General features: G+C 54.3%; 8 protein-coding genes across 8 annotated transcripts; 4 read left to right on the top strand and 4 right to left on the bottom strand.

Moving 5' to 3' along the window:
• Positions 1-764: 764 nt before the first annotated feature.
• Positions 765-2,348, bottom strand: QC763_107470 (uncharacterized protein; the record flags this gene model as incomplete). The annotated part of the gene is made up of 1 exon (XM_062907329.1): positions 765-2,348. The coding sequence occupies one exon, from the start codon at positions 2,346-2,348 to the stop codon at positions 765-767; it is 1,584 nt and encodes a 527-aa protein (XP_062770273.1).
• Positions 2,349-3,060: 712 nt separating this feature from the next.
• On the top strand, positions 3,061-5,037 carry HOS2 (histone deacetylase; the record flags this gene model as incomplete). The annotated part of the gene is made up of 2 exons (XM_062907328.1): positions 3,061-3,109; positions 3,431-5,037. The coding sequence occupies 2 exons, from the start codon at positions 3,061-3,063 to the stop codon at positions 5,035-5,037; spliced, it is 1,656 nt and encodes a 551-aa protein (XP_062770272.1).
• Positions 5,038-5,519: 482 nt separating this feature from the next.
• Positions 5,520-8,347, bottom strand: QC763_107450 (uncharacterized protein). Its single transcript, XM_062907327.1, has 3 exons — positions 7,487-8,347; positions 6,531-7,412; positions 5,520-6,474 (listed from the first exon to the last, which is right to left on the bottom strand). Exons 1-3 carry the CDS (start codon positions 7,683-7,685, stop codon positions 5,879-5,881), a joined length of 1,677 nt encoding a protein of 558 aa, XP_062770271.1. The 5' UTR covers positions 7,686-8,347; the 3' UTR covers positions 5,520-5,878.
• A 479-nt stretch (positions 8,348-8,826) lies between these two features.
• QC763_0009070 (uncharacterized protein) lies at positions 8,827-10,249 on the top strand (the record flags this gene model as incomplete). Its single annotated transcript, XM_062905191.1, has 5 exons — positions 8,827-8,833; positions 8,992-9,374; positions 9,395-9,541; positions 9,630-9,929; positions 10,001-10,249. 5 exons carry the CDS (start codon positions 8,827-8,829, stop codon positions 10,247-10,249), a joined length of 1,086 nt encoding a protein of 361 aa, XP_062770270.1.
• Positions 10,250-11,575: 1,326 nt separating this feature from the next.
• Positions 11,576-15,727, top strand: QC763_107440 (uncharacterized protein; the record flags this gene model as incomplete). Its single annotated transcript, XM_062907326.1, has 3 exons — positions 11,576-14,220; positions 14,274-14,962; positions 15,037-15,727. 3 exons carry the CDS (start codon positions 11,576-11,578, stop codon positions 15,528-15,530), a joined length of 3,828 nt encoding a protein of 1,275 aa, XP_062770269.1. The 3' UTR covers positions 15,531-15,727.
• A 42-nt stretch (positions 15,728-15,769) lies between these two features.
• On the bottom strand, positions 15,770-16,785 carry PMM1 (Phosphomannomutase 1; the record flags this gene model as incomplete). Its single annotated transcript, XM_062907325.1, has 3 exons — positions 15,770-16,077; positions 16,147-16,604; positions 16,678-16,785. The coding sequence occupies 3 exons, from the start codon at positions 16,783-16,785 to the stop codon at positions 15,825-15,827; spliced, it is 819 nt and encodes a 272-aa protein (XP_062770268.1). The 3' UTR covers positions 15,770-15,824.
• A 947-nt stretch (positions 16,786-17,732) lies between these two features.
• On the bottom strand, positions 17,733-20,812 carry QC763_107420 (uncharacterized protein; the record flags this gene model as incomplete). Its single annotated transcript, XM_062907324.1, has 2 exons — positions 17,733-18,063; positions 18,132-20,812. The coding sequence occupies 2 exons, from the start codon at positions 20,810-20,812 to the stop codon at positions 17,733-17,735; spliced, it is 3,012 nt and encodes a 1,003-aa protein (XP_062770267.1).
• An 868-nt stretch (positions 20,813-21,680) lies between these two features.
• QC763_107410 (uncharacterized protein) lies at positions 21,681-25,081 on the top strand. Its single transcript, XM_062907323.1, has 3 exons — positions 21,681-22,074; positions 22,133-24,422; positions 24,491-25,081. Exons 1-3 carry the CDS (start codon positions 21,986-21,988, stop codon positions 24,743-24,745), a joined length of 2,634 nt encoding a protein of 877 aa, XP_062770266.1. The 5' UTR covers positions 21,681-21,985; the 3' UTR covers positions 24,746-25,081.
• Positions 25,082-25,206: the final 125 nt, after the last annotated feature.

Raw genomic sequence — 25,206 nt, 5'->3', positions numbered from 1 at the left:
TTGTTTTTATGATATTGCTCTGCTTGTGATTGGTGAATATGAATGACATTATCTTGTGCTTGGGTTGGCTTGTGTGGGGAGAGCTACTTTGAGCAGACGATGCCCTTGCAACTTTCTTTGTTGCTCCTTCCATTCTTGCTCATCCCGAGGTTATGTTTGTGCGCTTCTGTTGTACGGCCTGAAGTCGTCCCAGCATTTCGTCTCATGTTGTTCAAAAGAAAAGTGCCCAGTCTCTTGTGTTTCAAGAGCATCATAAACACCAAGATAGGTAGCAGCAAATATGGGAACAAGCCCATAAATACACTCTCGGTTCTTTGAACCAGCTACCTTTTGTCATAACATATTTTGGGGGCAAGTGTGCCCGCCCTAGTCGTGAGGCATAACGGCCTAGCAGTGTAATATCACACGAACTTTTCTTAAGGTATTTCACGACGCACATGCCGTTTGGGCATGATGAATGGTGTAGTTTCAGATTGTATACGTGGTCCAATAAACATACAGCGACGGGTGAGCAGGTATTCTAACCTAAGCCGCCTATTGAACTTTTTAGGTGTAGTGTTAATTAACCCCCCCCCCTAATGTAGCTCGCTCTCGCCAGGTTAGATTGGCAATGAACAACATACACAAAAAGCATATATACACACCCTGAACAATTTAATCACAAAACATCTAAGCACCTCTCTACAAGCAACCAGTTTGACATCTTTCGCCTTCTATGTTAAATCCTCGCTACATTTCAGAAAACACCTGCTTATCAACCCTCCTCATGCCCCAACACCAACCCCCCCACCACCCGGCCTACTCCCATGCCCACCACCTCCCCCTCCCCCTCCACCAACAACCTTCTTCCTATTATCCCCCCCAGCCGCGGCCCGACTACAGTCAGGACAAAACCACGTCCCGTTCGGCTCGCTCTTCAACCCCACACACCCCCAATGAAACCACTCATATGGACAATCATCATTATCACACGCCACCATGTTCCCATAGCTCACGTTCCGACACGAGCAATACTTCTTGTCATCCCCCGCGTCATCTTCCTCAATGTCCATCGCATCGTCGTCATCATGATGTCTGTTGTGCGACGGCGGTGGCGGGCCATGATGATTCCCCGGCCCGCCGCCGCCAGCCTTGTGGACGTGAGCCGCGTGAGGCGAGTTCTTCGTGGAGCTGCTTGTGGGCTGATTACCCAGAGACTGGTGGCTTCCCGAGTTTTGACGAGGTAAAGAGGGGGTTCCCCTTGCGTTGTTGCCGGTGCTGTTTCTTGATGGGGCAGCATCACTCTCCTCGCCGCTGACGGCCGATTCCGCGTCTGAGAGTTCACTTTCCGCTGTGGAGGAGGGAGAGTTCTTTGCTGCGCGCTTGACGCGGGAGAGGCCGGATTTGTTGGCTGTTCCGCTTCGGGGGTCGTTCCCACCAAGGGAGGAGCCTTTTTTGTGGGAGGTAGAGATGCGACCCGAGCTGCTGGAGGGGGTACCGGCTTTGCGGTTGGCGACTCCAGAGCCTGATGCCTTAGATGAGGCTCTGGGGCCGGCGCTGCCGGCTCGTTGGTTTCCTGCCGCGGTTGTGTGGCCCTTTGGGGTGCCGGGGCCGAGGGAGGAATGGCGGGCCAGGCCGGAGGATGTGGTTGGGAGGTTGGAGAGGCTTGTGTTGAGACGGGGGCCACGTTTGGGAGGACCAGCGGACCCTTCGCGGGCTTGCCGATTCATGATCATGCTTGCTGCTGGGGTTGCGGGGGCCGAGGCTGAGCCATGATGTTGAGCCTGGGTATTTCGAATCTGAGAGTTGGAACCACGCATGGAAGATTGTGATACACTGTTTGCAAGGTGGCTGAGAGAAGACCCGTTGGTGCCGCTTGGGGGGCGAACAATGGGACTGTTTGTGATATTGGCAGCGCTTGCGCGGATTAGAGACGGCAGCTCATCCGGGTCGGCAAATCCTGGCTCGTTCCGGTCATACAACATCTTGATTTGTATGTCGAGATGGCGGGTGTGTTTCTCTATAGCCTGTAGTACTTTGGCGCTGAGGGCAAGCTTTTCGTCGGATAGTTGTTGAAGCAAGTCATAGTTCTTTAATGCCTTTGCGCGGATTTCTGCCTCCTTCGGGTTGGGCTGGTGGCTGCCATGTGCCTTGATCCATTTCTGTAACCGTTCATCCAGCTCGTCCTTTTCCTTGTTGAGTGCCGTATACCGCAGTTCCTTATCTCGAAGCTCCTCCTGCATAAAGCGAACTTCCTCGGGAAGATTCTGAGCCCGGTTGATAAACTCATCCAGGACCAGTGCCGGGTCAAGCTGCTCGACTGGTGGCATTTTGCGCACGAAATCGATGGATAGATCGTCTCTAGGCATGATGAGTGTTAACTCACGCGAGTTCAGCGTGTGCTTATATGGCGGTATGAAAAGTAAGACTGATAAGTTGAAGGGTATAGCGCAGTCGAAATTTGAAGAAATCCTGACACCGACTCTTGGGCAGGTCTGGCTGTTGAAGGAGAGAACTTGAATGAAAAGACTGAGAGAGAAAAAAAAAAAAAAGCGGATGTATATCAACGCTGATAAACTCCGAATGCGCATTGAGTGAGATGAAATCGATAGAGAGAGAGAGAGAGAGAGAGACTGGGGCAGGGAAGAGAGCAAAAGCGAGAGCAGGCGCGTGGAGTCGCGAGTGGGACGACTCCAAGCCGAGAATGACGCAGCGTGCCTCGGTGCTCTTGAGGCTTGTTTGGGGAGAGCTTGGGGTTTTGGGTCAAGAGCAAAGATTCCGCTTGCTCACCTCAGGAGCCAGACAACACGACTGTCTCTTTTTCCTGTTGTCGAAAAAGGAAAAAAAAGGACCTTTTCACGGTGGTGTTTGTCGCTACGTGTGGATGGAGGTTACTGTATGCAAGTTGATATGATCCCTGTCCACCAAAGGGAAAGGTTTCTGGTGTGGCGGCTGTGGAGTTAATCATCAAAACTGGAGAAAGGCTGCCCCTGCCGGATTGCGGCTGACTAGACCCAAAGCGGTTAGCCTCTTTCACGGTTAGGGATCGCCACGCCAGACTGGTGCAACCACCAATTGCAGATGGGCAGCTTCTGGCGCCAGGGTCTTTTCAAGATCTCAACTCAGCACGGTCTTTCAAACACAATCAATTTGTTACACTACACAGTTCCTCACTTCACACAGGCGGTTTTTTACTGTCTATCACAGTTGTAGGGTACCCAGGTGCAGAAATCACGATCATCATCATCATCATCATCATCACCATCGAGAAGTGATAACCAACTGGAATCATTTACGTGACTGTACTGGTGAATTTTACGCGACGGTTTTCATCTCAGCGAGCTATCATTCATCACAAGTCAGTATATTTGTCGAAATTTTTGTACATTGAGAGCTTGCTCAACGTCGAGCTCCAGCTTGTTCCGAGGCGAGGCCCGTATATTTGTTGAAGCTCGGCGGCAGGGCCCGTATTTCTTTCGAAGAAAGCTCGTTCCCAAGCCCTTCACTCACCTGAGATTTTCGTCCCATCTCACACAAACTCACCACCACTTCGAAATGATGGACGTCGATTCGTACCGCTGGCGTCCGCCAAAGACAAATTACCTCCCTCACAACATCGACATGGATCCAGTCGTGGAGGAATTCGAGATCCCACTCGGAAGGGCCAGCGACCACGAAAACGCCGCCTACTTTGAGAAAATGAAGCTCGCCGCCCAAGAGTTCAACATCGTCAGACCCAAAGGGTACACGGTCTCATACCACGCGACCTCCGAGATGGAAAAGCACCATTTTGGCCAAACCCACCCAATGAAGCCCTGGCGCTTAACTCTCACCAAAAGCTTGGTGACAGCCTATGGCATGCCCTTCGCCATGGACAACTACAACACCCGGCACGCCACCTACGAAGAGCTCAACTCTTTCCACTCGAGCGATTATCTGGACTACCTCGCGACGGCCGCCCCAGAGGACCAACCCCGAGACCTGGATAACCCCGACAAGGACGTCAAGTTCAACCTCGGCGGTTCCGACTGTCCCCTCTTCCACGGTCTCTACGACTACTGCTCCATGTCAGCCGGCACCTCCCTAGACGCCGCCCGCAAAATCTGCAACAAACAATCCGACATCGCCATCGCCTGGGGCGGCGGCCTTCACCACGCCAAAAAGTCCGAAGCCTCCGGGTTCTGCTACATCAACGACATCGTCCTCGCCATCCTCCAGCTCTTGCGGCTCTACCCCCGCGTGTTATACATCGACATTGACGTCCACCACGGCGACGGCGTAGAAGAGGCCTTCTTCAGCACCGACCGCGTCATGACCGTCTCGTTCCACAAGTACCAACCCGAAGTCTTCTTTCCCGGCACCGGCGGGCTGAACGACAACGGTCCGAAATCCGAGCACAACCCCGGAGCTCACCACGCCATCAACGTTCCCCTCAACGACGGCATCACAGACGAGCAGTACGAGCACCTGTTCAAGTCCATCATTGGGCAAGTCAACACCACGTTCCGCCCGAGTGCGATCGCCCTCCAGTGCGGCGCCGACTCTCTTGCGGGCGACCGACTTGGTAGGTTCAATCTGAAGGTAGAGGGTCACGCGGCCTGCGTGAGGTTTTGCAAAAGTCTAGGCATTCCCATGATTTTGTTTGGTGGGGGGGGGTACACGCCCCGAAACGTGGCCAGGGCGTGGGCGTACGAGACCTCCATCGCGATTGGCGCCGACCAGAACATTCCGGCGGAGATCCCGCAGCATGCGCCGTGGAGGCAGCACTTTGTGCACGAGACGCTTTTTCCGACGCTGGAGCAGAGTATGAGTGAGCCGAGGAATAACAAGAATACGGAGAAGAGGCTGAGGGACATTGTGGCGCATGTGCATGAGCAGTTGAGGTTTGTGCAGCACGCGCCGAGCGTGCAGAGCAGTATTATCCCACCGGATTTGGGGCCGGTGAGGGATGAGGTGGAGGAGAGGTTGAAGGAGGAGAGGGGGGAGAGGGAGGGGGATGAGGTGGAGCGGAGGGTGAAGGAGCAGGGGTTGGGAGTGGAGGGGGAGATGGCTGTTTAGGAAGGGGTTTTGCTTCTTTGCCACCTAGGATTGGTCTGGTTGTAGTTTGGAGGGTGAGGTTTATGAGGAGAAGAATTCAAGGAGTTGGCAGGTCGAGAGTATAGGTTGTGTTCAAGTGTACTCGGGTGGCCATGTGGTACTACTGGTGTGTCTTTCAACACCATGCGAATGGTTTTTTGAGGCAGCGTGCCGTCTGTCTAGCTGATTTCAGAAGGCTTTTGAACAATGATAATCCAGTGGAACAGAAGACAGGTAGTCCATAAAAGGTATCTTGAAATATGGTTGATGGTTTTTGAAACAGGTTGGATAGATACTTGTACGAGAGTCTTCGATTGGTCTTGCGCAATATGTTGCCAGTCTTGTTCAAGAGCAGGTGTCAAAACGATAGTTTTCTAGGTTTTATAGACATCGAAAAAATTAAAATGACGTCGTGCGCGCCAATTTGGTAGGTTAGGTGTCGCCCACTGGTATAGTCTTGTCCAAGCAGCAACTGTAACCCGTACTCAAGGTATCACGAGAGAGAAAGCGGGCAAAGGTCCGATATGCAAATGTTAAATATTCGACTGCTTTGCTTACCACTCATGCTCAACATAAATGCCCCGTTAAACGAAAAATCCTTAGTGCGCCATCGCCATGTGCCCATGCGTTCCTCTTCCCACCATGCAGGTATCATCCAAACCGATTTGTCCATGTCACACAAAAACACCATTATGGTCCTCCAATCCCTTGTCCTTTTCCTTTCCAACATTCTTCTTGTTTCTTTTTACAACTCACCCCCGCTATTCTGGTAACTCCGCGACAATCTGTTTCTCCTGCTCTTCTTGCTGAAGCTGGACCTCCCCTAGTGATTCCACCTTGGGTCACTGAACGCACCGTATGCCTCCTCTGAAAGCATCTTCCTCTTGATCATCTTTGCCTTGATAGCCACGAAGCCTACCAGCCCGAGACCAACTGCCAGCCCCAAACTCAACAACATCACATTCACCGGTAGAGGATTGCCCTTGAAGGTTTGGTGAAACAAGAAATCCAACCCAGACTGCGAGAAGTTGAAGACGCCAGACAGGCAGATAATCGTACCGTAAACTTTGCCAAACGTCCTGAATCCAAACACCTTGGCGCTGTAGTCCGACACCGCCGTGTAATAAAATGGACGGTAAAGAACAAACAGGCAAATATTTCCGTACGCAGCCCATGTCTGCGGGATGATACCCAGGACGCCGATCGTGGTGGCGCATGTGACGAGGCAGGCAAGCACGGTAACGGTGCTGGTGTGGTCGAGAATCATACCAATGAAGGGAATGCTGAGAATACCGCCGATGGGGAGAGCGAGGTCGAAGAATTCGTTGATCTCGGCCGCTTTTTCGATAGAGCCAAAGATGGCTTCGTACTGGGCGCGAATTGTGGCAACGAAGTAATTGATGCGGGTCATTTGGATAACTGTGAACAACCAAACATTAGACGCACGTCGAGGATCAGATAAAGCAGCAGCATACCAGTAAAAGCGCAGATCAAGATAAACCAAGGGGACTTGATCTGCTCCCAAGACGTGTAGGGGTGCATGACACCCCAGACACCCGAGATCTCATTCTTGCGCTCCTCGCGTTTCGCTTGCTTGTCCGCCTTGGCCGAGCCGAGCACGTTCTGGAGACCCTCGATGACATCGGCGCGATGTTGTCTTTCCTCCTCCTGGAGCAGGGCGGTTTCTTCGTCAACCTGGTCATCCGGTTCCTCGGCGACTGGCTCCTCGATCTCCTCCACCAGCTCACCAACCGTCTTGTAAGACTGAGATGGCATCAGCGTAAACTGCAAGATGATGATCACCACAGGTACAATCAAGTACACCATGAAGAACCGCTGATGTCCAAAGGCGCCCTCTGACTTTTGAAAGACGATCCGGTACACCAAGAACAAGGCGCTGGAGGCGTCGAAAGCGCCCGTCAAGAGGGCCAAAATGAGGCCCGAGTTTTTGGGGAAGGCATTGGACAGCTGGAACGACGAGATGTAGGTAAAGGGGCCTCCCAGAGCCAGGAAAAGATAACCAAACAACAAGCCGTCAAAAGGCAAGCGGCTCTCGTTGGCCATCAGCGCCGCGCCAATGGCCAGGAAGAGACTGCCAAGTATACCACACACCCGAGGCCCATAGTGATCGAGGATAGCTCCAATAGGGAGAGCAGCAACATTCGTAGCCACAGCGGCCACCGTGAACATCAAGTTCAGATGTATCTCTATGCATGTGTCCTCGCTGACTAGCCCGCCCGGGGCTGAGCAGATATCTTTGTAGGCACCCTCCGACTTGAGGACTGGCTTGATGGCGGCATATCCAAAGACAACACCGGACGCGAAGAGGCAGTAGAAGACGGCGGCGGCAACCTGGACTGTTCTCACACACTGCATGAGCACACTGGGGCAACGACACCAAAAGGCCACAGTGAGGAGATGCGAGACCTACGTAGACGCTTCCAGCGAGGCACCTCAAAGGCGCCAACGGCATGAAGTTGGTCCAGGCCAGCTGGAGGATCCCATTCTTGCGGGAGTGGGTTGAAGGTTAATTTGCGGGCGCGAGCCGAAGCATCGGAGCTCCTCCTTGATCTCTGGTCGGTTGGGAGGATGGCGAAAGTTTCGAGCGACGCAACACGATGCAGTGACATGGTGGGCTTGTGCTTGGGCTTTGCGGGCACGGGGATGAACAGCAAGAGGGGGGAAAGTCTGTTTTCGCCGTCACGACCTTGGACGAGACTTATATCCGAGTCGGACCAAAGACTGGACGAACAACAGGATCTTTGGTTCGTCAATGGCTTGGACTTGGAGGGGGCCGGCCGATAACAAGCTCTGAGGGTGGGGATTCTGAATAGCTCCAAGCAGCCAAGAAACGCTTCTTGCAGCCCCGGTCCTTGCGGGGCTGCCAAGCGACTGTGGGGAAATGGCCGCCAGTGGAGGATGCGGGTGACAGGCTGGAATATGTCAAGAAAGATAGGGTTGGATGAATTTTCATAGAAAAACAAAGAGGAAAGAGGATGAAATGAAGAAAGAAGCTAAATAGCAAGGGGTGTCGTGGCTGTTGTAAACATCATCCCATCTCTTGTCACTTGACGAGATGCAGGTGCAACTGGTCCCCAGCCTCCCGTCCGACATCGTCTCAATATCCACTGGAGCGGGGGTGATGAGGAAGCTCCGAAGCCCAGGCCATCGGCCGGGAGCGGCATCCAGAGTTGATGATGCAATGCAGAGACAGTTGCAGATATTTTTGCAATTGCAGGTGACTGTGTTCAGAAGCTACCGCAGATGTCCATGATGCCCATGCACGAAGCGGCTAACCCCGCATGCCCATCAGCAGCTCCGATTGGTCCAGAAGCCGTGTAAGACGGCCTGGCTGAGACGACGTTGCAACGCGTTACCTTTTCATTCTCATCATCGGCTTCCCCTTTTGATATCATGGTATAAGAGAGAGAGCGAGCTCTCATAACATTACTTTCTTGAACTATGTCGAGCTGACCCTGTGAAGGTACAGAACTAAGTTTACAAGCCTCATCGGCTCTCTCCAAGTGTGGCTACGAGAACTGGGCTGAGGGCTTGTCAAAATGGCAGTGGTTAAGACATCAATCAGGCTTGTGGCTTGTGTTGAGAGCTTAATTTTCTCGAAACCGCTTGGTTTTTCGAAGAAGAAAAAAAGCCAACCTTCTTCTGTGTTCGACCTCAACCATTGACGCCTACCAGTATCAATTGCGATGGCACTCATGTGGAAATCGCGCTGCGCCCTCTGCGACTGTTGGTCGCCTGGCTATCTGGAAGATGGCTGGTACAGGAGCTTCAGGCCGACACGACTGACGAATCTGAAAGTTTTCGGCGCTGATCCGAGCCTTCGCTGCACAAGAACTCAAGAGTCAGGAACAGCGTTCGCGGGGTAATTGGTATCTTGTCATTCACCATGAAGCACAGTTTCTAACCGCCTCTCAGTACACGATGACTGCTTCCGTATCTTTATGCGATACCGCCAAATATCGGAGCAGGAGGTACTGACAGCGCTGCGGGAGTTTTCCGCATGGAGCCAACCATGGAATATTCGCCCCAAGCTACAACTAGAGAATAGCAACATCGAGATCCTCCCTGTACACCATTTTGCTGCAGCTCTCGGGCTTGCCCCAGCTTACCCGGCTGCCACCCGAGCTTACGAAGATGATCCAAAACTTCTCGGCCGACAACCTTGTTTGGAGGCTCACTCGAGTGATTGGGCTCGCGGAAAATGGGCCCCCGCTGTCTGTCATGCCACAAGCTTTTCATCTATCCTAGATTTCCGCTTTGGGAGCGCGGCGGAGAACCTGTCCTCGCAGCAAACGGTTGTGAGTCGGCCATGCCACAGATCATTCGTCTGACCGTCGACTCGCGCGGACTTCAGAGGGTTGAAAGGCTACAAGAAAAGCCCGTCCATCGCCCTGGGAGGTCCGAATCAAAGGCCTTCGCTGTGTTTGATGAAAGGGATGTGCGAGGGGCCGTTTGGTGGTTCAAGGTCTGTCCCTCTGGCTCCTCTATCAGCGCCCTCACCGATACTGACCTTGCCTTGGTAGTCTGGTCTCAGGCGCCTCACGTCTGGGTAGTGTGAATCCAGATTCGCAATCCCCGTCTGGGACACGCCCACACCCCCTACTAGGATAAACCTACCGCCTATGGTTGAGTGGTGTTGGGCCGTGGAATTGGAACAGGCGAGTTGTATCACTTTTATGGTCGGCGGGGATGGCGTCGAGGGCGTTCACGCCCATACAGATGGATCATATCCCTGTGCCGCCACTGCGTCCAAGTCTCTGAATCATTGCCAATGGATATACGTTCTTACCCCACCCGGCGACAAAATCACGGCATGTCGTGAAGTTGTTCTGGGCTACCATACGGCATTACTGGTATGTTGTATCGCATGCTCATGACTAGTCTGCTTGTTCTGTCCGCAGCATGCTTACATATCACATCATAGTTTCGCAGGGAGCTCTCTGGTATCGGTTGGGTTGGGGGTCTATTTTGTCTACGGTACAACAGCCATCAGACCTACATGGTAAATGAGCACAGCATCATGCCCACGGCATTGGTTCTCCATCTCAAAATGAACCGCGATGGTTCCTATCAGAAACCATCAGCACTTTCTGTTCTGTTCAGGGTTATCGTGACCCTAGGATCGGTCAACCAAGCCCCGTACCACCGTTGCGCCCACGCGATGCTCACTTGAGCCGCGACAGTTTCGCTCGACTCGGTGATCTAGCCAGCATTCAATTGTTCTACTTTCCAGAAAACAACAAAGCAAAGACTCATAGCTGGACAAGGAACCAAGTCTACGGCATGGTGCTCAGCTACAACAACGGCGCCCAAATTGCCCTGGGCAAGTGCCGTTTTGACTTGTGCAGGACTCGAGTTTTCCACAAGCCTACCCAAATGATGGTTGTCAGAGGGCAGGCATGCTGCTGTCAGATAAATCAACCCCTGGCAGGCACTTGGTCCGACTATGAAAAGCACGAATCGCGTTGCCTAGTGGAACAGACGCTTGTCTTGCCCTCCCCCAGGGAAGTGTATTTCAACAAGGCGGGTGAGAATGAGGGCAGTAGGTGGTTAGTTAGACCAAAAGCAAAAACATATCCTATGACTGACGAGTATGAAATTGTACATTTGATGGACAGCCTTCGACTTGGGCACTGGTGGAAAGTACAGCGTGCGAAGGCTTAATGAACCGAGCTTTGCTGGAAAGACTCTGAGAAGATAGGTAGGTAGTTACTCCGTACCACTCAATTTATGAACGGGCAGTTTTCCGCCCCCAACCCGCATCTGCTGCTTCTTCTCTATCGTCTCGGCATGTTCAGATGGAGTCTAGGCGGGGTCGACTTCAATGCGATATGCCCAATTGTGAGGGTACGCAACCGCCATGCCACATGCCATGGCAGTGAAGGCGCTTTGCTTGGGCTGCTCACTGGCTGGAGACGGGCAGACCTCTAAGCGCCCACGGTGCAAGGCCAATCACGGTTGCGCTCGCCGACGGGTCATTCCTTGAGCGTGAAGCTGTGCGCAAGTGCCGCCACCTCCCATGTCGGTGCCCCTCCCGCGGAACAATCCCCTGTCTCTCCTCGGTACTCCCCTGTCAGGAGGGTCTGCGCATCTGGCCGCATATTGACCTCGTCCCCGGTCTCCCGTCGACGTCTCGATCTGTAACTTTTTTTTTTCTGGCATTCCTGTCTCAACTGCATGTGCTTCCGGACATCATCCTCTAACTCGTTGTCTTCTGGGTGCTTCGTTTCTGGTTCAAGGAGGGGTTCGTCTTGCAGCTGACGCCTTGGCGAGAGGACGTCGTCTCCCAACCCTGCACCACCCCGCCTTCCATCAGGCAGAATCACGACCCTTTGCCGGCACCACTTGCAGCTTTCTCGGTGAGAGATATACACGCACCTCAAGGATCTGGAGAGGGAAAGCAGTCCCTAGATCCCGTACCTAGTTTCAACTTCTGTGCCCGGCAGTGGCAGTTTCAGCGCAAGCCGGCGCATATCACCCCGCACACCATCCTGACAAGATGGCCAGCCGGTCGCGCGATGTCCCGGATGATGAGCTCTTTATGAGCCGCCCAGCGCCGTCTGGGGAAGATTGCGACAGTCCGACCGTTGAGCCGTTGAGAATATTCAAACCGCTGAGCCCGGCCCCCGATAAGGCATCCAACCGGCCAAAGTATCCTGCCCCGCCTTCATCGTCGTCTTCCTACTCGTCCTCAACCGCGGCAGGCCCATCGTCATCGCCAGCACCCAAGCCAGCAATTGCGTCCCTGCCACCACTCCCCTCGTTTCCTTTCGGGGGCTCAAGCTCTGCGGCGCCGCTTCCGTATCCTGACGACGACTTCCACAAGACTACCCAGCCATCAAAGCCCAGTCGGCTACCCTATCCAGATGATGGCCGCAAGACCTCTTCACCCGCGCCTGTTGGTAGGCTCTACAGTCCTCCACCGGTATCATCAAGTCCCAAGCCGTACGGAGACTCAGCTTCACGGCCGACCCTGAACACGGGAGACAAGAAGGCTGGTCTTGCTGAACGGCGTGGAACAGCACCCAAACCGCTGCAGAGCCCTGACAGCCCAGGGGATGACAGGGATGAGTTGTTCGCAAAGCCTCTCAGGAACCCAGCCGTTTCCATCTCGACCTCGACTTCTTCTTCGACTAGCTCTGCCTCTCCAGCGCCCAAAATTTCGAATGCCTATCAGCAAAAGCCCTACTATCCTCCTCCCGGCGGCGCAAGCAATATCAACCGCTTTTCGTCGACGGCGTCAACCTCGACAACTCGCGCCAGTCGTGGATCACCCCCGCCCCCTGAGACTCCTATTGTGGAGCCAGGTGCGATTCCTGGGGGCGGCATCGAGGCACGATATGCTGCTGCAGGCATCTCCGGGACCGCGACTCTTAATGCTCTACAAGCGCAACAGGCTCAAAGCGCTGCTGCACAGTCACGACTGGCGCAATACGGTGGCCAACGTCCCCCGGCGCAGCCACAGCCCACCCGGCCTTGGACGCCGACTGAAGCTCCGGACCAGCAGCCCTTCGGTCCGCCTACGGTGTACCAGGGGGCCGATGTAGTCCCAAAACCCACACCACCGCAACAAGGAGGCTACAATCTTCCCCAGAATCCCAACCCGGCTTCTCAGGCCCCAGCAAGCAGCAACCTACAGGTTTCGGTATTGGAGCAAGACTTCCAGCGCATGCAAGCCTCGACTCCTCCGCCTGCCTATACATCTGTCAATCCCAGCGCAAACAGCTCCCAGTACCCGAACGAGAAGCAACGCCCGGTACCGACCAGTTCGAACTCGGCCCCAGCTGTTCCCGGCGTTGCGCAACACCCTGCCCAAAACGCGGCTCCGAGCCCTGCCCCCAGTGCCGTATCCCAGCACGCTGTTGCCTCCAGCTCCCGACCCAACGCCAGTCCGGCCCCGGCTGCTTCATCATCGCCAGCGCCAGAGAAGCCAAAGCCTGTTGCGAATACAGCTGCCGCCGTACCAGCACACAACGCCGGTCATCCCGCGTTTGCGAACGATCACCCTGCTTTCGCCAACGAGGCAAAGCCCGCAGCGGTGCAAAATGGGCAACCAGCGCTGGCACATACACCGTCTCTTCTCGCGGCGGCGTCTTCTCCACCCCCGCTGCCGGAGGGCTGGATTGCGCATCTTGACCAAAACTCGGGACAGTACTATTACATTCACCTGGCGACCCAGGCCACACAGTGGGAATTTCCCAAGGGACCAACCCCTCTAAACCACGACGCAGCTCCCCTCTCGCCCACCACATCCACTTATGGAAACCCGCTTGCCTCGCCACTGTTGGGCGGCGGCAAGTCCGCGTTGGCCTCGCCCATGTTCCACCCCCAAGGTCATCCAGGCTACGCCGAGAGCATCATGAGCGTCACAGCATCGGTAGCTCCTTCGACAGCAGGATTCACGGGACCTCCTCCCAGTGCCGGGGTCGATGTGTACAAGGTGATGCCAACAAATGGCGTCTATTTTGGACCGTATCTGCGCTATGTCAACATGGACCTGGAAAAGGGGGTCTGGCTTGGCAGCATCATGATCGTGACCGATGCGCCACAGCCTCCCACCATTCACATTCATCTTAGCATGGATCTTTCCCCCAATCCTCGGCAGCTTGTGCCAAATAACATACATGCGCACCAGAGGTGGACTTTCTGGAAGTACGATGTGGCGCTCCAGATGTCGGACCATGGGACCGAGAGGTGGACGTACGCAGTGACTTCGCACTTGGGATGCACACGGTACGAATTTGTCGTTGCCGGTCGCTATGAGACAGGATGGCGCATGCTTGCCCACTCTGGCAATGACTTTGCGCCGAGTACCAACCAAAACGAAAGGGCGAGGCTTGGTGGCGTGGGCTTCATGTGGAAGGATATCCTTCAAAAGAACATCGACTGCGGCGGGTTCCATGTCCAGCTCGGCCTGGGAGCTCAAATCTACGGTGATCGTCTCTGGAAGGAGGTGCCTCTTTTGAGGCAGTGGTTGGCGATGCAGGGGAGAGAAAACAGAAAGAATGCGCCGTGGACAGCGCGGCATCAGGAGGATGTGTCGCATGCGTACTTTCACTACTACACCAGTCACTTTGACCAGCCGTTTATGCGCGAGGCGTTTGCGCAGATTCCGCACGTTTTGCAGATTGATGATCATGATATGTGAGTTGTCAACCCCGTTTTGGTTGCTCTACTTTGATACTGATTATTTGCAGCTTTGATGGGTTTGGCTCCTATCCCGACTACATGCAGTCGTCTGCTGTCTTCAAGGGCATCGGCCGGATCGCTATTGAGATGTATCTTCTCTTCCAGCATCACACTACAGTTGAAATCCTACGCAACGTCAGCTCAGACATGGATCTGTTCACTGTCACCGGCTCAGGCTGGCACTTCCTCAAGTACCTCGGTCCCGCCATGGTAGTCATCGGCCCAGACTGCCGCTCCGAGCGTACTCAAACCCGCGTCATGGCCGGCCCGACATACCAAGGCATCTTCCCCAAGGTGGCCACCCTCCCGCCCAGCGTCCAGCACTGCATCTGGATGATTTCGGTACCGGTCATCTATCCCCGTCTCGAAACTGTCGAAACCCTCGCCAACACCTTTGCCACGGGCAAAAAAGCCGTCAATACCACTTACAACATCCTCGGCAAGGTCACGTCCTCCGTCGCCGGCGTGGTAGGCGGCAAGGAGATGGTCCAGCACGGCTTCAAGGAAGTGAAGAAGGCTGTTGGAAAGTCTGGGCTGATGGGCAACGTCCTCAACCAGTTTGGCGAGTTTGACATTGCCGAAGAGCTCAAAGACCTTTGGACTCACGAGTCGAAGGACCTCGAGCGTACTTACCTCATCCGCACACTCCAGGGGATCGCCCAGCAAAAGGGTATCCGTATGACGTTCCTGTCAGGAGGTTTGTTCCCCCCTCCCTTTTTCTCTTTTCCATCTCACCCTCTTAACCGCCTTACTAATTCTTGTGTCTCGTAGACGTCAACTCCTGCGGCGCAGGCCTAGTCCACGACCCCTCCCACCCCCAAGACCACAAAACAATGTACCAACTCATCGCCTCCCCCGTCGTCGCCGCGCCCTCGAGCAATTACCTCATGAAGATGCTCCACAACAACAAGCTTCTTTACGTTCCCCAGAACGGCCACAAGTCTACTCATGAAGTGTCGGACACAAAGGAGGACATGATGGAGATCTTCCATACTGATGCGTCGGGCGCGGCGAGGGAGCACAAGAAGCTGATGGCGAGGAGGAACTATGTCGCCATTGTGGCGTATGACCCGGAGGTGATTGCCAATGGGGGGCAGCAGGGGCAGGGGCAGCCGGGTTATGCGGGGAGTGTGCACAGTGGAAATTCGGGAGGGTTGAGCAAGTTGAGTTTGGCGGTTGATTTTGTGGTGCAGGGGGATGGAGCTTACACGGCGACGACCAAGTATGGGCCGGTGATTGTGCCGCATTTGGAGTTTGGGCACTGATTTGTAGGGGATGATTTTTTTGGGGATTATTTATTCCATTCTTTTTATTGTCGTGATGCTATCTATTCTACAGTTGGTGTGCTTGGATAGTTGAAATTTACATACACTTTTTGAGCATAATCCTGTACTGGGACGTTGTGAAATATAGTGATGGGAATTTGAAAGACAGATCTTATTGTTTTATCTTGCATCAAAAAGCAAGCAAGCCAGGCTACGCAAACCCCCCCATTAAGCGCCTTGCCTGCTAAAACACCTTGTTTTTGACATCAAAGCGACCCCCTCCCCCCCAAACCTTCAAAGGTCGAACATCTCCTTCAACTCCCTAATCGTATCCTCGGGCCCCTTGACCGAGTGCCCAGTCGTCCTGGGATCCTCATAAATCTCGTAATCGTTCCCGCCAACCATGGTCTTGTCGCCAAAGAAGTGAATGGTGGTGTACTCGATCCCGCCCTCCTTCTTGGCGTCCTCCTCGAGGTGCTTGAGGCAGTAGGTCTTGTCCCAACCGGTGGGGAAGACGTCAAAGGAGATTTGACCGCCGATGGAGAACCTGTTTTTTTTTTTTTTGCCATAAATCAGCAAACCCATTTCCCAATCATATCAGGCCAATCATACGTACGTCAACCCCAAATGCCCAAACCTCTCCCTCAGCCTCTCCACCATCTCCCTCCTCACACCCCTCTCCTTGTCAAACCTCTCAAACTCCTGCCTCTCCTCATTGCTCGCGTTGCGCCCGATGGGGGAGATGTTGACCATCCCGTTCCTGAACTCGACGAACGTCCCCCTCTTGATGGGGATGTCGAGGTCGGCGATGTAGTGCAGAACAAACTTGACGAGGTCTTTGTAGTTGTCTTCGCCGATGTACTTGATGAAGGAGTTGGAGGGGAGGGGCTGGCCGAGCTTGAAGGCGGTGAGGCCGTTTTCGGAGAAGCAAAAGTCGAAGAGGGAGGTTACGGGCACGCGGAGAGGGTCGCCGAGCTGTTCTTGCTGCTTGGGGAGGTCGGAGCCGCCGACGAAGCCGATGGCGACTTTTTGGCGGAGTTGGGAGAGGAGGAGGAGGATCTCGGGGGAGGCGTCCTTTTAAGATTTTGACTGTTAGTTTTGACCTTGCTTCAGAGACTCAAGGGGGTTTGTGCGAATGGGGACTTACAAGACGGGCGGGCGTCAAGGTCCCGTCGACGTCAAAGAGGACGATGGTGTTCTTGATTGGGCGCTCGGCCAGGGGGGGGTAGGTTTGGATCTCGGATCTGGTGGCCATGGTTGCGGTTGTATTTGTTTGTTGTCAAAGATTGTAGTTGAGAGAGCTCGAGAAAGGGGGAGTCGGGTTGTATAGATACTTGGCAAAGAGGCTCAACGGTTGGAAAGAGAGCTCTCTCTCTCCTTTTAAACTTCAAAATCGCGGTGAGCAAGCAACCAACCAAGCAAGCAACACAACGCGGCAGCAGCAGCAGCAACAGTCTAGCCCAAAACAAAAAGTCCCACGTTGCCAGACAGGGAAGCTCTGAAAGGTCCGATTGCCCCTCATCTCATTCTCTCCTGGCTCTGGCTCTCACTAAAACCCCACAGTTGGACCAATTGCGGGGAAGTTCCCGGGAGCGAAGGGAGCTTGAGACTTTCAGGGGTCAAACACCACACCTTGCACACACCTTGATGGACACACCCCACCATGTAAGTTTCACCTCAGCAACCTTGTCGTCGACACATCATATTGTAGTGTAGAGAACCCAGAAAGATACAAAATACACTCCATATACATTTCCTGTACACACCTATCAGCAAAACCCATATATCTGTCCTGTTCCAAAACACACCCAGCCTCATCCATCCCATCCCGTCTTTGTGATTCTCATATAGACATACGTAACGTACGTACACCACCTGTTGGTTGTTCCGTCTCGAACATCAGAATTAGACTTTCCTGAAGCCAGATATATTCTCTTTCCCCTTCCCATCTTGACACCTTTCCAAAACAACCAACCAAAAGACATTCCTCGTGCTCCATGCCTTTCACAAGCCCCAAAAAAACCACCACATCATACAAAAGGTAATATAAAAAAGGTAAAATTACCATCTGTGGCTGTGTGAACCTCTCTCTCCTGCCACGTAACCTGTCTCTATCCCTTCCCGCCACCACCACCACCACAATCTCAAACCAGTTGAACTCATTCCATCGTAATCATAGCTCATCACACCCAAAGTAATTTTTCACGACACATCCGCCCACACCCCCGTAAGTTCAACCACCAAATTGACCAGCGTGCTAACCGACCAAATGGCAATCAACACCCACCCAATCCTCCTCGTCATCATCCAGTTGTTCCCCGGCACCAAAATCAGCAGTACAATCAACGTCATCAGCACCGTCGCCGCCGAGATCATCAACGTGCCCCCGACCTGGATGTGATACGGCTTGTACTCAATCGGTCTGTGCGGGTGTTTCCTGTGGCGCTTGTTCGCCTTCGTGATCCCCATCCACGCACCCCCGATCCCTATCCCAAGCAGAATATTCAACATTGGACCTCCAAAGCATGCCGCCCTGTTGGTTTGTGCGAATTGTTAGCTTTTTTTGACTTGTGGTGATAATAACAATGACAGCAAACTTACAACGCCATAACCGGATACCCCAATCGAGCAACCGTCACATCAGCCACCAAATCCCCCAGCGAGTTCCCCACCGCAAACACCGTCAACCCCAAGATCGCCTCCGAAATGTCCAGAATAACCCCAAACGCCTTCATCGCCCCTACCACCTCCCCTGCTATCGTCGAGATCCACGCTACACTAATCACGAACCCGAGAAAGCAGAGCAGAAAGTGGTATTTGGGTTTCGAATCCGGTGATGTCGTCAAAAGGAGTGCCGCCAGCAGACAGAGCGAGACCACCAGCGAGTACAACACAAGCATCAGAAGCGTCTTCGTCGGGTTCGCATAGTCCTCCATCGTGTTGGCCCACCCGATGAGGACAACAAACATTGGCCCTGTGAAAAGCTGGAGGGCGACAAGCCAGCGGTTCCATCCTGCTGGATGCTCCGATGCCGTGGTCACTCGGTCGGGTTCGAGGCTGACGGGTTTATTGACCTGTGGCGTGACCGGTGTAGAGTTGGGAAATTGCGGTTGTTGTTGGCGGTCAGAGCCAGAAACAAGCGTCGAGCTCGAGTCTGGTGGCTGCTGTAGTGACAACTGAGATGCCGATGGGCTTATCATCGACCGTGACGACACGGACTTGGTCCTTCGTCGGTATTCCTCCCATTCTGTCTCGGGTTCCGCAAGATTGGCTTCCATTACCGAGACGGGCACCGCAGTGTTCCCCGGCTGGCCGAACGGGGGAGAGTCCAAGAAATCCACTTCCGAGCTCTCGCCGTCGCCGGCATCCGTTTCGACGACCGGCAGTGTTGTGACGAGCAGAAAGATACTCGGTACCGATATCACACTGAGTATCTTGTCCCACCACGTCTTTTCCCTCCACCCCTGAAGTGTGGGAAACAAGGTTGCGAGAAGCACATGAGGAGGTGGTAGCACCGAGTAAGGCCACCATCTGACCGGTTTGGGCTCCTCTACGTGGTCAGGAAACCCAGAAATGGACTGACGGCGCATATCCAAAGAGTCTGAAAAGGGGAAAGCGGGTGGGTGTTCTGGTGAGGCTGGTGTGAGAAGGGCTGGAGACTCCATGAATCCGGGAAAAGGTGAGAGCGATGGTGACGAGTGACCGCTGGAAGTTCTGCTGTGTGATGGCGGTATTTGCAACTGCAAACGTGGAGAAGGCATGGGAGACTGCCCAGGCGATTGCTCTTCCCGCATCGCATGGTCGATGGCTGCTGTCAAAGAGCCTAATGGTGGTGCAAGCATGCCGTCAACGGTGCGGCTTGCTGAACTCATCCGGGTGCTCGGTCTGCCATGGGCAAACTCGGGCTGTGGAAGAGCATCGTTTGGTAGATTCAGGGGGTTGTTGCCGTGTGACAGCGCTCTTTCTCTCGAGTTTGTTGGTAGATGAGCCGGCAGGGTACTATTCCTGGGACGGCCACGAGGAAGTTCGGCAGTAGAGCTGGCCCGTTGGTGACCAGAGTTTGCTCGAGTAGGAAGGGGCCCCATATGCATATTTCTCGCTTTCTGTAGCGAGGACAATACAGATCGGAACTCCAACACACCGACGAGGCTAGGTCGAATAGGAGCAATAGTGGTGGTGTTGCTCCGAGTCCATCGAGGGCGATTTGCACGCATGCTGTTGGCCATCTCCGTCGCAACGTGCAATTCTCGATCTTCTTGATCTTCCGGTGACGGCGCGGCCGGGACCTCGACACCATCAACCTCGATTCGTGGAGCCCGCTCCAAGACACTGATATCGGCAACCTCCGGAGCACTGCTCGACCGGCCACCCACCGGTGCCGAATCATCTTCCGGCTCATCACGATACGGCTCGAACTCTTCTGTTCCCCTACCGGAAGGCCCGAAATAGTGCGTACGGGACGCAACATCTCGTAATCTTTGACGTCTCCTCCTAGCCGTAAACCAATGCCACCCAACAACAACCGCCACATAAAATAGGTAAAACCCAATCATGCACAAACACTCCCACAAGTGCAGCTCGCCATCCGCCAGACAAACCATCGTAAAGCTAATAGCCACGATGAAGAAGGCGATGTCCCGCACAAAGGTGCGCTTGCTGACCTTAAATTCCCGCACCAATGCCATGGAACCCGCCACAACGGCAGTAATGAAGCCAGCCGCTCCTATCAGCTCGCCAACGGCCATACTCCCGCTATTAGACCCCATGGCGGCAAAGGTGCTAAACACATCCGGAGAGCCATTTCCAAACGCGAGAAACGTAACCCCTGCCAAGCTCTCACTCAGACCCAGGACACTGGCGATGGTGCTGAGATTCACGCTGAAGAAGTCACTGGCGGCAATCCCGATAGTCGTAAATAGCAAACCAAGCCAGCTGGCAAGAATCGCAAAGGCGACGGGTTTCGCGCCGCCGAGGGTGCAGTAGTAAAACGACAAGTAATGGACGAGCCCGGCTTCATCGTCTTCGCAGTTGGCGAGGATGAAGGCGCATTGGTCCTCGGCGCTGTGCACCATGCGACAGTCGACGTTTTCCGCTCTCGCCACATTATCGTTGACATGTCGCGCGACAAGTTTCGAACTGCGCCGGTGTAGTTGTTGGCGACTGGCGATGTCTGATGCTGGCGAGAAGAGCGTATAATACGTCGTTATTATCGTGATAAGCAATAAGGCCGTCACAACAGGGCGGGAGCTGTATCTGCTCCGCGTGCGGAGAGGAGGTGGCATTCTGTTCGTGATATCATGGCATTGCGCGGCAGCGGACTGAAAGAAATCGATGCGCCGGTAATGGCGAAGCCGGCGTGCGGACCGTGGAGCTATATGAGTCTCACCGGGCGTACCGAATTGTTATTGTTTTGTCCCTTTTCCAAGAGCAGGTCGTAGCCGACGGTTGGGTAGCTGCTTGTTTCGTTAAGTATGAGATCATCCCTCTAGCGGTACTCTCAGGTAGGAGCTGGCTTGGCACCGGGACGAGTTAGCGAACAAAACGGTCTGGGCCGCGTGGGCTTCAGCTCTCTTTGGTGGTACCTACAACAGCGGCGGTGGCGAAGACGCTGATTGGGTCCCAGCAATCAGCGGGTGTCGAGACCTTGGCAGTTTGAAACGGCATGCGTCGACGTGTGATATGGGTGCATCGTGAGGAGACTGAAGATGGGCAACATCATGCGGAAAAGAGACCTGATGATAGGCCAACTGGGATAAACACTACCTAGAGGCGCAACTAACTCGGTTGTTGACAGAAAATATGAGTGCACTGACAGAAGGACTGAGTTCAGGTCAGAGGTCGTGGACCAAAAGGCGCAAGAGCTTTGTCTCTTCGAAGTACGATGGAAGCATCATGATGAATATCAAGCGGGGGGACGTTGGCATAAAATCAACAGAGCACAGACAGCCACAACCGTCATTCCTTCAAAACAAATCCAACAGCCCTAATGCAACATGTCGTTACCTTTCAGTTGCAGCCATCCGCCCACCCATCAAAGGAGCCGTCTGACCGCTTTGCTTTTGCACGTTGAAATCTTCCCTCTCAAAACCCACACCCCCGGATTCCGCCCAGCGATATACCCCACACTTCCACTCCTTATCAGCACGTGTTCCTCAATACGCACGAGCCACATCAGACCCGTTGCCAGCCAATCGCGCCGTCGCAATCGGTTTTGCCGTTCGAGGCCCAAAGTAAACAAACAGCACCGAGAAGGAGGGGGGTTTGTCGCCGCCAACAAATCAATCAATTGCCAAATTTGAAGCCGCCGAAACCATCAACGACAACCACCACCACCACCACCACCACCACCACGAACCGACGCCAGGAGCGCGAGAACCTGTTTTTCTGATCGCCTTTTTGGAACAGATGATTCGACGACAATAACAGCGCACTCAGAGTTCAAAAATCAGTCCAAGATGCCTCGTGTATCAGCGGCGCACCGCAGAAGCGTGAGCCGGGTCCCCTCGGGGAACATGGCCGCCTCACCCTTCAAGTCGCCAGTGAAGTGCGTTTCACCTCCTTTATGCCCACCTCTCAACAGTCCCCTAACAACGCCACACCAGAATGCCCCTCAACGACGACGCCCAAGAAAAAGCCCAGCGCTCCCACGGCCGCAAAGCCCTCCACGAAGCCCACGTCAACCAGCTCCGTCAAGCCGCCACCGAAGGCGCCGCCCGCGCAACCACCCCCCGCCGCCAATCCCTCGCCCTCGTCGACCTCGACGGCGTAGACTCGCCCGACAACTCCCAATCCAACCCCCGCACTCCCAACAACAACCGCCGCCGCCGGCACAGCGGCAGGGAAAACTTCCTCGACGACGAAAACGACGTCGTGATCGGCGGCAAGGCCGTCACGCCCATGAAGCGGGTGCCCATCCTGGCCAACTTTGAGGAGTGGATGAAGATGGCGACCGACAATAAGATCAACGCGGCCAACTCGTGGAACTTTGCTTTGATCGACTACTTTCACGACATGAGCTTGCTGAAGGAGGGGGATGGGGTTAATTTCCAAAAGGCGAGCTGCACGCTGGACGGGTGTGTCAAGATTTACACCAGCAGGGTGGACAGTGTGGCGACCGAGACGGGCAAGTTGCTGAGCGGGTTGGCGGATAGTAGGGATAGCAAGAGGAAGAAGGGGGAGGAGGAGGAGGATGAGGAGGAGGATGAGGTGGATGAGGATGGGAATGTTAGGAAGAAGGCCAAGAAGAAGACGCAGCGGTCGTCTGAGGCGACGCTGGCGCCGTCGTTTGCTTCGTTGCAGTTGAAGAAGTTTGAGCTGGAGTTTGCGGTGGATCCGCTTTTCAAGAAGGCGTCGGCAGATTTTGATGAGGGGGGTGCGAAGGGGTTGTTGTTGAATCATTTGATGATTGATTCGCAGGGGAGGATTGTGTTTGATAGTAGTGACGATGCGAATGATGCCTCGACTTCGAGGACGAGGAAGAAGAAGGCGCAGGAGGGAGGGGTGGAAGGGGAAGAGGACGAGGGTATGGATGGGTCGATGCAGGATCAGGAAGACACGGAAATGCCCGAGGAGGAGGAGGACGAGGGGGATATTGAGATTGATGTTGTCGGGCTTGGGCAGAGGTTCTTCCCGGACCTGAGCCGGTTGGATGAGATGGATGTGTGTCCTTCGCTCAAGGAGTTTGATCTTGGCGATCCTTCTGGTTCGCTTGACATCCCCTTCCTTAGAGCGCCGGAGGATTGGCGAGACCAGGAGAAGGAGAAGACCCCCGGGGCTGGCAACAAGTCTGAGATGTACATCGACGACGAGAACCCCCTCGGCTTTGACGACTTTGACGGCCTCGGCACCTTCGATCTCGGCGGCGATGTAGCCTTCGGCGAGGGCGGTGAAGCCTGGGCTCGTGAAGCTGCTCTCGAACCCCAAATGATGCGTGTCTTTGACGCCGGCCTCGGTTTGGGCAACGACGGCGGGGAAGCAGAAGGTGAAGGCGACGCGGTCGACCTCATGGACACGGCCAACCCAGACTACGTCATCTCCATGACCCACGCCCAAAAAGCCGACAAGGTCCACGAGGACATCCTCAGCTACTTTGACCAAGCCCTCCAAAAGAACTGGTCCAACGCCGAGCACTGGCGCATCCGCAAGATCAAGGACAACAACAAGACCACCGAACCTGCCAAGCAGCGCAAGGAGAAGCAGCCTTTTGAAATCGACTTTGCCTCGCCCTTGGACCCCGCCATCGCAGACGCGATTTACACCTCTGCGACGTCAAACACGACCATTTCCATGGCGAAGAAGGACTGGAAGTCAAAGACGCGGAACCTGCTGCCGGACGACAAGCACTTCAACAGCAAGCAGCTCTTGTCCTTGTTCCTCAAGCCCAAGGCCCGCCTCCACAGCAGGAAGAAGCTCACCTCGGGCCATCACGACGCCGTGTCCGCCCGCCGAGCGGAAGCCTTGGACAGCAACGGGCCGGTGGAGCTTAACGAGGCGTTTTGGGCTTCGCAAAAGGCGCCGGAGAGCAACCCGCTCTCGGATGATTTACCGCAGGGAGACTACGATGCGAACTTCTTCCAGGATGACGGGCTGCCTTTTGCGGGTGGGGATGCGGATGATGACGACATGGATGATGAGTTTGCGGATGCGAGGGAGCACTTCTCTCCGGACTTGCCGTTGGGGAACCAGGGGGGCATGACGGAGGTGGGCATGACGGGGGCGTTTGGGGGGATGACGGTGACGAACCCGGCGGATCTGGCGTTTGGGACGATGCTGGTCACGCAGTCGAGGAGGGTGAGGCCCGAGTATGTCCAGTATGCGAGGGTGGCGAAGAAGGTGGATGTGAGGAGGTTGAAGGAGGAGATTTGGAAGGGGATGGGGTTGGAGAAGTTGGAGGTATGTACCGGTCGCCCACATACTGTTGGGGGTTGTATGATGATAATGATGCTAATGATACGTGACAGGAGGCACCACCCCCTGCCCCTATACCTGGGAGCCCCACGCCGGAGGATCCAGAGTTGAAGTTCACCGATGTGATGAACGGGCTGCAGAGGGTGTACCCCAAGCCGGTGATGGATGACATCTCGACGAGTTACTGCTTTATCTGTCTGTTGCATTTGGCGAACGAGAAGGGGTTGGTGATTAGCAAGACGGAGGGGCTGGAGGAGTTGACGATTAGGAAGGACTGGGGGGCAGAGATTTCGATTGGCGGGGAGTAGAGAGTGTATTGTGTATTATGTGGGAGAGGGAGCGTATGTTTTGCCATGTTGACCTGGTTGTGGGAAAGCAATCGGTGAAATGGTAGAGTGAGAAACAAAAGAAGGTGGTGGGGGGATAAAGCATGGGAGTAAATGTTGGGTACCTAGCTTGATGGATGGTTTGCTGGGGGTTTGGTGTGTATGGAGTTTGTTACGATAATGACTATTTTCCATTGTTATGTTCATTCTTGTTTTGTTCCAACTTAGTGTGTTGGAGAATAATCAGCAATGCTGTCATCTTGCACTTATAAGTGGGAGATGGCTTGTGTGCGATACAGTTTCTCAACTTTGCCCGTCCTGGAATGATGCTCGCTTCGAAACCTTTTATTCCTCTATGATTGTTGGCGAATCAGCTCTCATCCTCATGTTTTCTTCTGTGGATAGATGTGTTCCTCATGTCCGCCGTAGTTGCTAATGTCGCC

The sequence above is a fragment of the Podospora pseudopauciseta genome, chromosome 1, assembly GCF_035222475.1.
Source record: "Podospora pseudopauciseta strain CBS 411.78 chromosome 1, whole genome shotgun sequence".
NCBI lineage: Eukaryota > Fungi > Ascomycota > Sordariomycetes > Sordariales > Podosporaceae > Podospora > Podospora pseudopauciseta.
This window is presented reverse-complemented; position numbering and strand designations above follow the sequence as displayed.

Coding starts and splice junctions, on each gene's coding strand:
- QC763_107410 (XM_062907323.1), top strand. CDS start 21,986: ATGCCTCGTGTATCAGCGGCGCACCGCAGAAGCGTGAGCCGGGTCCCC. Junction 22,075..22,132: donor CCCTTCAAGTCGCCAGTGAA/GTGCGTTTCACC, acceptor ACGCCACACCAG/AATGCCCCTCAACGACGACG. Junction 24,423..24,490: donor TGGGGTTGGAGAAGTTGGAG/GTATGTACCGGT, acceptor GATACGTGACAG/GAGGCACCACCCCCTGCCCC.
- QC763_107450 (XM_062907327.1), bottom strand. CDS start 7,685: ATGTCACTGCATCGTGTTGCGTCGCTCGAAACTTTCGCCATCCTCCCA. Junction 7,413..7,486: donor GCCTCGCTGGAAGCGTCTAC/GTAGGTCTCGCA, acceptor GTGTGAGAACAG/TCCAGGTTGCCGCCGCCGTC. Junction 6,475..6,530: donor CTTGATCTGCGCTTTTACTG/GTATGCTGCTGC, acceptor GGTTGTTCACAG/TTATCCAAATGACCCGCATC.